General features: G+C 37.9%; 1 protein-coding gene across 1 annotated transcript in view; it reads left to right on the forward strand.

Moving 5' to 3' along the window:
• The window catches only part of LOC144964656 (galactocerebrosidase-like), a 39,040-nt gene that overhangs the window by 15,354 nt on the left and 11,057 nt on the right, over positions 1 to 12,629 (forward strand). Inside the window, exons 7-13 of the mRNA XM_078899151.1 lie at positions 4,493 to 4,531; positions 5,578 to 5,705; positions 6,046 to 6,163; positions 9,348 to 9,385; positions 9,611 to 9,735; positions 11,143 to 11,291; positions 12,254 to 12,343. Of these exons, the coding sequence (XP_078755277.1) occupies positions 4,493 to 4,531; positions 5,578 to 5,705; positions 6,046 to 6,163; positions 9,348 to 9,385; positions 9,611 to 9,735; positions 11,143 to 11,291; positions 12,254 to 12,343 (687 nt within the window). The remainder of the gene's footprint in view (positions 1 to 4,492; positions 4,532 to 5,577; positions 5,706 to 6,045; positions 6,164 to 9,347; positions 9,386 to 9,610; positions 9,736 to 11,142; positions 11,292 to 12,253; positions 12,344 to 12,629) is intronic.

Consider the following 12,629-nt stretch of genomic DNA (forward strand, 5'->3'; position numbering starts at 1 on the left):
TAGACAGTCTGAGCGTTCATCGTATGTTGGCATGCGTGGAAGTTTCACGAAAAATTCATCACTATTATTATGTTTTCTTTCATGACCGGTTTTTGTTTTTTCAATTTCCAGCATCATTTGGGTCCTTTTGGTTTCTTCTTCTGCTAAAGCTATTTGTCTTTTTAGTTCCCTTTCTTGGACTCTTTCTTCTCGTTCTTCTCTACGTATTCTTTCTTCATTTTCTTCTCTACGAATTCTTTCTTCATTTTCTTCTCTACGAATTCTTTCTTCATGTTCTTTTTCTTCTTTTACTTTCTCTTCGCACCATGAAAATATTCTTTCCTGGGGTATTTCTAAGTCCTTTGCGAGACTTAAGTATCTTTTATATGCTTCCATGTTGCAATAAATTAGTTACGATATTTTATATATATTATATTGACAGGATACTGTTACTGGCTGTTTTATTTATTTACACTTACTGGAATGAACTGTTCTATTTTTAGAAATCTCTCTCTCTTATTTCAACTTATTATGTATGTTGAATTTGATGCCTTTTATCGTTATATCTTATAAAGCAATGTGTCAATACAATGCGGAGTTATTATGACTTGTGTCAATAACAATGTGTCAATCGCGTGTACTCTAAACTATGTTACTACGAAAAATGTATCACCAATGTGTGTGACTCGTCGTTAGTTTGTGTACAATTATTCGCAATGACGCTAATATACTAGAGTGTGATAACAATAATAGGATGCCAAAATAATCCCAAGTTATCTATCACTAAATATAACACGACGGCTAGTAGACTCCTTTTATTATTATTTAGTTTTTAAAGACTCACTTTTCAGAACATAATATATAAGTGGTTTTCGGTAACAGTAATATGCCAAAAATGCATTTAAAACAAATCACTATGCAAAACAAATCACGATGTCTATAGTTACTATGTGATGCCCAACTCATGTAAAAGAGAATAATGAAGGATATATTTACCAACTCAGTTCGTGGCTGGGACCTCTCTCTTGTTCAATGGTTGTTCAACAATTGTAATTAGGCATTGAAGAGTGTTTAACAGTGATGTCTGAAATACAAAACAATAAAATATCGTAAGATTTACAATAGTTACAAAATGTGTTCACAACACTGAGTGATTGGATAATAGGTGAATGAATCGTTATGGAATGTAAACATATTGAAAACAATTCATGAATGAGGCAAACAACAAAATGAAATGAGTGATGTAATAACAAAGTGGATAAGGAATGAATGAATGAATGAAAAACTGAGTGAATAGATGAATGAATGAATGGATAATGTATGAATGAAAGAATGAAGGGAGGAATAAATGTATGAATGATTGGATAAATGAGTGAATAAATGAATGAATGGATGAATGAATGAATGAATAAATAAATGAATGAACAATGAATGAATGAATAATTTATAAATGAATAAATGAATGAAGGAATGAATCAATAAAATGCTATTCAATTTGAATGAAAGAATGAATGGATAAATTGCTATTCCATTTAAATGAAGAAATGAAAAAGAAAAAAAAATTAATCCTGTAAATAGGGAGTTCAATTAAAATATGATCAAGTGGGGCAATTAAGAGTTTTACAATTTAAACTTTAAAGTTAGATGAAATAGATATAAGTAACTAAATAAATTCAATTCTTTATATGTGTCCCCTCCAAAATGTCATGGTCTCAAGTGAGTAAAGAGCTACTCGACTATGCATAAAGATATATGTAGAATGAGGCCCCAGAATTTACTAGTTACTATAAATGAAAAACAATTAACGATTTGTTTACAATGAAATAAAAATAATGATGAAATTTAATTAAAAGAGATAAACAGTGATCGTGGCAGTTACAAATAGAGATATGAATATTTTACGTAACTTATGATAATATGTCAGGTTCGTAAGTTTACGTTTCCAGGCAGTTGATGGGCTTGGATGATCTATTCCTCTGATAACAGGATCGGACTCGTAAAATTCCACTTCCAGGCAATTGGTAATGGGTTAATATGTAATCCTTTGACAGCGGGCTCGGGTTTGATCCTTGAAGTTTATACAATCAAAGTTAAAAGCTCCGGCGTCTTAATGGTGTAGATATAATATCTACAAAGTCCCAAAAGATAAAAATCTTCCAGTATATAGAAGGAATAGAGCGACTGGCCGTCCGGCATAGATTGTGAAGAGAAATGAGTGTCAAATGTTAGACCTATCAGCTTTTATAATAAGTGGCTACGTGACAGAATGTAGAACGAAAAGTATTCACTAATTAGAAATTAATTCGAGGGAAGGCTATAAAAGGAAAGACGATCTAATATTAGAAGGTAAAGTTTATCTAAGCCTACCGAAATATAACTGGAGTGAGATGAATTCAGTTCTTAATAAAATAAAATTTAATAAGATAATTGTGAACAACCTTTACTGTGACAGTGCGCACAAAGCTCGTATGTAGACTTCAGAGTTTTGATCCGCCAATCGTGAAAATCGAGACTTCTGAGATTTGATCCGCTAACCATTTGTGTGTTGGACCCGCGGTCTCCAGTAGTCGGTGAGAGAGAACTCTAGTAATGAATGACCTGAGTTTGATACGAATTTTTTTTGGGTTCGTGGATAGCTCATATGGTAGAGTCACGCTCTCACCGACCAGGCGGAGTTGTCGTACCAATAAGGTCGCTGGATCAAACCCCATCACCGCCGCAAAAACAATTATTCTCTATTATCTTCTGGCACTTTTCTACTCACTTCATCTCTTGTTGTTACCAACATAAGTGCCTGCTCCACTCACTTGTCTGAATTAAAAATTCACCCCATATACCGGAGTATACTCAATGTCTCAATTGTTTCTATGTTATATGTTTGTGTTGAGAATATTGGCTATTAAGCTTAATTGCTGGCCTGCTAACTTCGCGGTGGTTGTGTGTTGGGCCCACGGTCTCCAGTAGTCGGTGTGAGAGAGAGAGAGAGAGAGAGAGAGAGAGAGAGAGAGAGAGAGAGAGAGAGAGAGAGAGAGAGTAATGAATGACCTGAGTTTGATACGAATTTTTTTTGGGTTTGTGGATAGCTCATACGGCAGAGTCACGCTCTCACCGGCCAGGCGGAGTTGTCGTACCAATAAGGTCGCAGGTTCAAACCCCATCACCGCCGCGAAAATATTTTATTCTCTATTGTCTTCGGACACTTTTCTACTCGCTTCATCTCATGGATATGACACATAACAGGTGGATTTGTTTATTAAAGGACTAATGATGTATTTTGTTAAAATGAAAAAGTAGATTGTTGTATATCTGATCATTTTGATTCTAAATTCATATTCTAGTATCTGGTTTATCGCCACACAATACCGTTTTGAAGTGGTGAGTCGCATATTAAGCATTTGTCTATTACAAATCATAATATCTTAAATCCGATTTTTTCAAGTGATTACACTTTGATTAGATGAAACGAAGGTGCTATTTGTTAGCGTATACAAATGGCTTCAGGGAAATAAGTTATGTGACCTTTAGAGCACTGACAAAAAATAAATACAACAACAACAACAACAACAGCAACAACAAAAAGAACAACAACAACAACGACAAATAGTTAAATAAAGCAATTATAGCTCATATCAAATGAATCAACAATACACATCAAGGTTAACATTATTGTCATAAAGTATGCGATTTTTATAGCTTTTAACGCACATCAAGCACTTGTGACTCAATCGTCTCGAAACGGTATTATATTAGAGGGAATTTGATGCTTATTCAGTTAACTATCGTACTTTGGAAAAACGCGTATTTAAAACTTTGGTCAGAAAATAAGTCCTTCATCCATCGATCGATTTAAATGACCCTCATCTTGGCAAAAACTCTCAAACCTGGGACTTCACGAGGTCCCAGATTGGAGACTCATTGCCAAGATGTGGTTCATTTAAATCAATCGATATTTGAAGGACGAGTTTTCTGACCAAATTTTTGAATAGTGTCTTTGTCTTTCCAGAGAACAACAGTTAACTGATTAAAATTCAATTTTAACCTTAACTTACACACAAGAATATAACTTTATGTCTTCATTGGGAGGATGTGTTTTGTGTCTTAACCTAAAAACCCATACATTTTCTAGCTCTTATAAATTTGAACTTACAAATCAATTTTATTCACCCACTTCTTTGCGACATCGTACCATATTGATGTGATGGGATTCAATTGGTTTAAAAGCCATTTCCGCTTGCATGCTCGTTTCCCTTGCTTTTCAACCACTGGGCAATTAATCGGAAACTACAGTAATATTTGATTTTTTATAGCATTATTCTATTCTTTATAATTACCAGTTCTCTGTAGTAGATTCAGGGAGATCAGCTAGTACCACTCAATTCCTGTTTAAAAAAAAAAGAGATTTCAAATAACTTTTGACTATTCAACTTCATTGATAACAGGAGCTCACGATTTTACTTTGTTCAAATCCATAAACATACGGACCTTCAATTCTTTATTTCTATCTTTTGAACAGATTTGGAATGAGAGAGGGAATGATCTAACATATATTAAGGTAAGAATAATTCATTTTGACTAAAGTTCCCCCCCCCCCCCCCCCCCCCTCTCTCTCTCTCTCTCTCTCTCTCTCCCTATCTCTCTATCTCTCTCTCTCTTCATCAAATCCCTCTCTCTCACACACGCTCTCTCTCCCTCCCCTCCTTCAGTGTTTCGCGCACCCATCTCTTTCTCTAGCTTTTCCCGCCTAAATTCGATAGAACGTAATCTTCGTCATCGTCATCGTCATCACCATGGCCATCATCTTAATGTTTCTTTTCACAACACTATCCTTCAGTTAACTTTCAATATTAAGCCACGTTATACAGAGCCTACTCATGTCTTATTATTCACTCTTCGTTATTCACGAAGTAGACAAAAATGGCACAATAAACAAAGAGAGGGACCTTTAGATAGAGATAACTTCTTTACCTTTAACGCTTCATTAATTAATATATGAATAGTCTTCTTGATGAGTAGAGCCCTTGCTCAAAGCTAGTGTCAAATTGACAGAGGAAAAGTGGTGAAGCTTCTTTTGTTCTTCAGACACATTTTGTAATCCCAAAGAGAGAGAGAGAGAGAGAGAGAGAGAGAGAGAGAGAGAGAGAGAGAGAGAGAGAGAGAGAGAGAGAGAGATCGATTTCATTCACATCATTATTTATAAACAACCAACTATGTTTGTCCGGTGTGTCACAAATTCCATGTTTTGAATGGTTAAAATCTACTGGTTAATTTTACTTATATAATCAAGAACACTGGTAATAAGAGACAGAGGCGATATGAACTGACGGAGGGCAAATGCATGTGAAACTACAGACAAGGTATATAATCTTCCTCAAAATGTTCAAACATTGAAATATCACTTTAAATCATTTCAGGCGGCAGAAATTAAAATAAATCAAAGTGATGTATTAAGGTTTTAACTTTTTTTTTGTAATTGATAGAGGAAAAGTTTCGAGCCCGAAAAGTCTGTGTTTGTTATTTTGTTCTTTTGTTTAGGAGCTGTTATTTTCATTTTTGAACAAAACTTATTAACCTGAACATTGGCACGTTGATCAATTCCAGACTCTGCGTCAAGTATTGGACACTAATGGTTACACACATACACGTATTGTTGGTGGAGATGTCTGGTGGAGCTCATTTACTAATGTGTACACTGACACAGAAACCCTCTCTGCCATTGATATATTGGGGTTTGTATTTTTCTCTTCTTCTTCGCCCTCCTCCTCCTCCTCCTCCTCCTCCTCCTCCTCTTCTTCTTCTTCTTCTTCTTCCACCTCCTCGTCCTCCTTCTCATCCTTCTCCTCCTCCTCCTCTTCTTCTTCTTCTTCATCATCCTCCTCCCCCTTCTCCTCCACAAGCACCTCCTCCTCCTCCTCCTCCTCCTCCTCCTCCTCCTCATCATCATCATCATCATCATATTGTTCTTTTCCCGTTCTCCTTTTCCTCCTCTTCCTCTTTCTTCTTCTTCTTTTTCTTCTTTTGTGTCGCTTTGAAAGGGCTTAATGATTAAAAAGATTACATTTTCCTCAGATCCCATTACCCTGGAGTTGTATCCCCAGCTGAAGTCATGAAACTGGGAAAGCCTTTGTGGTCATCGGAGGACTACAGTACTTACAATGATAACATTGGTGGGGGTTGCTGGGCTAGGGTGAGTCAGAAAGTATATTTAACTTATCTTTCATTCATTCCATCCAGGTGGCAATGGGTGCAAGAGAAGTGACATTGTAAAATTGTACAAAATATTTCCAATATTGACCAAATTGACACGTATACGTTCTTTAATTATTCTCATGTAAAATTCATCAGCTCCCGCCAAGTGGGTCTGTCTTGCCGTGGCGCGGGAGCTTGTGTGCTTGCAACGATCCCATGGAGGTATGTCGGCGGGGACTTCGTATGCCCTGTCAGGTCTAACCAAGCAGACACACAGGTCCGTGGGGGAGGAGACAAACCAAGGGATTGACAGGGTAGGTGGAGCTCTCTTGGGGAGACAATTCACCCAAGAGAAGGAAAGCTCTGATTTCAAACTGGATAGATGGAGCTCATTAGTCACGGAAGGCAATCGTCTAAGGGAAGGCAACCCAACAGAAAAATCATGGGTAGACTGGGCTCACTAACCCGGGAGAGTAAACAATCTAGGAATGAATCTCCAAAATTAATCGTGGTCCGCCAAGTCTGGGGGTTATGCGAGGGGCAAACTACCCGTTCATTTAAAACAACAAGTTACAGAAACCTACAACAGCAATATAACCATGAATTCAGTTCTTGGGGGATCAGGTGCTCCAGGAGAACGATGATGCGCTACGGCCAAACCCACCAGGGAGCTGCAGAGCTGACAACCCCTCTTAGCCGACGAACACCCTTGATAAAGCCTCCAAGGCTGTTATCACTGAAAAAGCCCATCCTATTAGGAACGTGGAACGTGAGAACGCCCTGGGAGTCTGGTAGATATTCTCAAGCAGTGGCAGAGACGAACAGATACAGTCTGACCCTTAAGTGTGAAGTCCGTTGGAAAGGCCAATGAGAGACAAAATTACAAACAGGATAAACATTGATATATTCTGGAAAAGACATTAGTGACCACCATGAAGCAGGAGTGGACCTCTTTTTATCTAAAGCAGCTGCTAAAATCCTCTTGGAACGAGAACCTGTGTCTGATCGTATCATTACTGCAGGTATCTCTTCTCTTTTATAGGTGTCCCTAGTCATGTGCTATGTCCCCACAAACACAGCACAGGAAGAAAGTAAAGACATTTTTATGCCCAACTACAGGTAGTGTTAGGTAAGATACCAAACAGAGATATGCTTATACTCATGGGGGTATGAATGCAAAGGTTAGAGGTACACATGTAGATAGAGAGCATGGAATGCGAAAGCATGGCATCGACCAGATGAATTAGAATGGAGAACTTTTTGGACGACTTCTGTACTACAAACAACCATGTAATTGGCGGCACACTTTTTCCACGTTGCCATAAAGCTACATGGATGTCTCCAGATTATCAGACAGATAACCAAATAGACCATGTCATGGTGAGACAACGGTACAGAAGCTCATTACTACATGTGCGAACTAGACGAGGCGCAGACATCGGTTCAGACCATCACCTTGCAAATCCTAGAGTAAAATTTGATATCAACAAGCTGAAATAGCCAGAAACTAAAGAAAAATTTAAGATTTCACTCCAAAACCGATTTAAAGTGCTTCAAACACACGAGCACGAGGAAATAGAGACAACATGGGCAACTCTGAAAGAGGTTATCACAGGGACATGTTAAGAAGTGCTTGGAAGAAACACAACCCAAAATGAAACCATGGAGAGAGAGGAGACATGGTAGAAATTAGAAGAAAGGAGGAGGACAAAACATGCAATGATCAATGAAAAAACTAGTTTCCATAAGCAAATGACAGTGATCAGATACATTACAGTGGCCAACGAAGTGATAAAACAGCTGCGGGAAGACAAACGGTCCTACAAAAATGAATTTGCCGATAAAGCAGAGGAAGCTGCAGGGAAAGGAGATCTTAAGACCCTCTATGCTAACACCAGATCGTTGAGCGTTCGAAAAAAAAACAAACGACCCTAATAGACCTGTCAGAGAAAAGATGGGAAACTAATCACATCAATAGAAGAGCAACTCAAACGATGGAAAGAACACTTCCATGAAGTGCTCAACAGACCACCCCCAGTACTAAGACCCCAACTGAACCAAGGAGACCCCCTCAATATCAATACAGGTGAACTCACAAAGACGGAAATCCGAAGGGCACTTGGCAGTCTGAAAAATTGAAAAGCTTCTGGCACAGAAAACATCCCTTCTAAAGCCTTGAAATAGGGTGGAAACATAATTGTGACCTTGAATTTGCAGATGACCTAGCCCTTCTCTCACATCGCCTACTGGACATGCAGAACAAAGGCACGGCCCTGGAATAAACAGCTCAGCGAGTTGGTCTCTAGGTTTAGTGTCTTGTTCGACGTGTACATGTATGCAGGTCTGATATCAGAACGCAAATATGGGGCGAGTTTAACATTGTTGTAATAGACGATATTTTGCACCATTTTTTAAAGATTTACATTGCAATGAGCCCATTATGAATTAGGTTATCAGACCTGCAAATAAATGCAGATCGGACATTTTCAATGAAAAAAACAAAACGAGATACTGACAGAAAAAAATATTTTCCAGTAAAATTCAGCTCAAAATTAATTAATTGTCTTAGATAATTTTCTTAGATCCTCAAAAACAGACCCTACATTTTTTAATTTGAAAAGTAGTACAGAACACTTCACAGATTATGTGTAATTATGCGACCCACCACGCCTGATAATCGTAGGCATTTTGGACATGATTTAAAATGGTTGTAATGGACACAAGTTTGCATTGGTTGAGAGTGTTTCCATTACCAAAAAATGAGACCATAATAATTTGGGGTTATCAGACCTGCAATTAAGCCAATAAGGTCGCGGGCTCAAACCCCCATCACCGCCGCGAAATTTTTTATATTTTTTTATTCTCTATTGTCTTCTGGCACTTTTCTACTCACTTCATCTCTTGTTGTTATCAACAATTAAGCAGCACATGTTGGTTATCAGACATACAATTAAAAACATGTCGGCTTCAACTCAAAATGTGTCAGAAGCTCAAAACTCAATTTAAAGCACCACTCATCCTGGCATAGTACAGTTTTGAGACGACTTGTCACATATACTCATTTTGGGCAGAAAACGTTTATATCGGAATATACCGATATCAGAGACGTTTTATAATTGGACTTCATTGGAACACTAACCTGTTCCAATGTTTATCACTTTACCTGTTTCAATTTTCCACAGATCCTTAATCAAAACTATGTGCAAGGCTTAATGACCAGGTAAGGTCAGTCTTACTTATTTCTAGAAAAATTAGAACTATGTATTTTGGTTCCATTTGCATAACAAAACTATCATTTGAAATTCGATAAAAATTTGTTCAAAATACCATTGCCAGTAATTTCGTTCATGTTCATTGTATATAACAAATAGATTCTGAAAACATTTAGAGTGAAATGATTTTGATTAAACCAAAGCCATATGCTTATGTTTTTTTTCCCAACCAGTACTATCGCCTGGAACTTGATAGACAGTTTTTATGAAGGCTTACCCTGGGATCGAGACTCCCTGATGACAGCAAGGGAACCATGGAGTGGGAACTATGTTGTAGAAAGTCCTATCTGGATGTCTGGTTTGTGTTTATTTGTTGAAATACGTTATCTTGTTCCAATTCTACATATTTGTATTATAATGCTTGTTTAAAAAAGAGTTTTATTTCTGAAAAGACTAGAATTGCTTCCCAAGTCCATGAAAAGAAATGGGTTCTTGTAAATATGTTTAGAAGTAAACTAGGTATTATGTAAAGACTTGAAGAATCTTCATCTTTGAAGTTTTGACCTACCGAAGAAGAAGAAGAAGAAGAAGAAGAAGAAGAAGAAGAAGAAGAAGAAGAAGAAGAAGAAGAAGAAGAAGAAGAAGAAGAAGAAGAAGAAGAAAAAGAAGAAGAAGAAGAAGAAGAAGAAGAAGAAGAAGAAGAAGAAGAAGAAGAAGAAGAAGAAGAAGAAGAAGAAGAAAAAGAAGAAGAAGAAGAAGAAGAAGAAGAAGAAGAAGAAGAAGAAGAAAAAGAAGACGAAGAAGAAGAGTGACATGTAATCAAAGAAAGATCCCTTTTTTGAGAATACTTTCCTGTCCTTTGAGAGAAGTTAGTATTTGAGTGCTGAGAACCACTTAGCGTCCCATGGCAATGCAATCTTTAATCTTCAATGGCTTGTATTTGCAAAGGCCCCACGGGTCCATTACTGCAAATGTTCAGTTCCAATCAAAAGAAGGAACAGTCACTTTGACGAGCCAGTGCATTCTAAACTGTTTTGAAAGTTTTCAAGCATTCAACGCCCGATATATCCGGTGGCAGGACTTTCTAGTCATTTATTGTTCGTGGGAAAAAGCTGTGTGTGTATGTGTCTGTTCTTGTAAATGGTTGCATGTATTGTGATTCATTGATCTACATGTAACGTATTTATTTATCTGATTTGCTTTTTTATAGTTTGGGGTGATGATGGGTGCTTTTGGATCATTGATGGTTTTGTGTAAAGTAACAATACAGGATACCTTGCGCCGGTTTTTCAATGGCTTCTATTCAAGTGACCGGAGGGAAGACACGACACAACCCGGGTCTCTGGATTTGCATCCAGTTGCGAATCTTGCAGCTGCCATCTGCCCTTTTCAATCTTGGCTTTATCCTTTTTTGTGTTGGAGTCCCACACAGCGCTGGCATATTCTAATATTGGACTGATAAGCGCTCTATAAGCCTGGGCTTTAAATTTTTGCGAGCATTATTTTATGTTCCTTTTGAGAGACCCCAGCATCGCACATTGCTGTGATATTTTCTATATGGGCATGCCACCACTTAGTTTCTTATTGAGATAAAGTAATCTTCTTAAGGCCACATACCACTGCAGAGGTTTTTCAATCCGGTTCTTTAAGTTAGGAAAGAGGACAATGTTTCTGTGTAGCGATGACACCCCTCACCATGATATATCAACTTTAGCTTCGACTGTACTCACACTTACTAAAGAAAACAATTTCCCTTCTTCCCCAGCTCACACCACACAAATGACAGAGCCTGGATGGCGGTACCTTCCACACAACAGAGGGGTAGGGATGTTGAAATATGGCGGTAGTTACGTCACTCTTGTTAGTCCTGACGTGGACAATGACCTACAGATGACCATTGTCATTGAAACTATGGTGAGGTTGTCTGAGTTCCAATTCAATTGGTTGGAATAATGATCCCTGCTATTATCGTTATTGCTCTTCATCTCTTGTCTCTCCTGCCTATTTTCATCCGCCCCTCCTCCCGCACTTCATTATCATTGTCATTATCGTTATCATTTGGGTTATTATCATTACAATCATCTTTTGATTTATGTAAAATGTACTAACGCTCCCTCTTCCTCCATTCCACAAATGAACGCAAGCAAAAACATAAAGAACAATAAGAAGAAAAAAATAACAAATAAAAAACAAAAACAGACCATATCCAATCCAGCAAACAACAATAGCAAAAATTAAAGAAAGTAAAAACGTATAAGCAGTTTCAGTGAGAGTCAGGTACAGTCAGTGCTTCTATATGGAGCAGCGACATGGACTCTTACTAAAGCCCTTGAGAAGCAACTGGACGGCTGCTACACATGGAAAGAGCACATATCAAATGAAGAGCTCTACAGTGACCTCCCCCCAGTGACCTCGAAGAGTTAAAAGAGAAGACTGAGACTTGCGGGGCACTGCTGGAGACACAAGGAGGAGATTGCCAGCAGTCTTGTGCTATGGGAACCACCTGAGCGAACCAGAAGCAGAGGCAGGCAGCATAAAACTTACATTGACTGTCTGCTAGATGACACAGGAATGGACAACACCCGGGAGCTGCGTACGCTTATGGAGGACAGGACAGAATGGTGAAGACTTGTGGCTCATGTTGGGCGCCCTAAGAGGAGGCCTAAGTAAGTAAGTAAGTAAGTAAGTAAGTATGTAAGTAAGCAGTTTCTAGACCGTTCAAAAAAAAGGAAGCAAAAATAAACAACACTGCCTGAAATCATAGAAGAATCAAAGGAAAAACAAACACAAAGCTTAAAACAAAAAGATTTTTTGCACACACATTACAAGTTAATAGTCCTCATTTGAAGAGATTTTCTGATCTTTCTGTTTCCCAGAGTCATGATCATTCCCAGTGTATCCGGCCCGCCCTCGCCCCTTACGATGTTGTGGAACAAACTGTTACCTTTGTAATGGAAGGTTCACTGGTAAGCTTGACAAGTCATAAGAAACAAGGCTAACTCATACAGCTTACTGTATTCGGATATTAAAATCTGTTTATGATATTCCTCCAATGTTTCAAAACCAAAAGAGCCGGAGTTTTATCCTAGTTTCCATCACTCAAATCAACAGTAACAATCGATTGTTGCCATTTGGGGGAAAAAAAGAACAAAACAAACCAAAACAAATTACCACAACAAAAAAGTAAAAATAAAAACAACAAAAACAAAACAAAACAAAACAATACTAAACTCCAACCAAACTCACTCATTC

This window comes from Berghia stephanieae, chromosome 2 (assembly GCF_034508935.2).
Source record: "Berghia stephanieae isolate SIO BIC M18660-M18661 chromosome 2, UCSD_Bste_1.3, whole genome shotgun sequence".
Taxonomy (NCBI): Eukaryota; Metazoa; Mollusca; class Gastropoda; order Nudibranchia; family Aeolidiidae; genus Berghia; species Berghia stephanieae.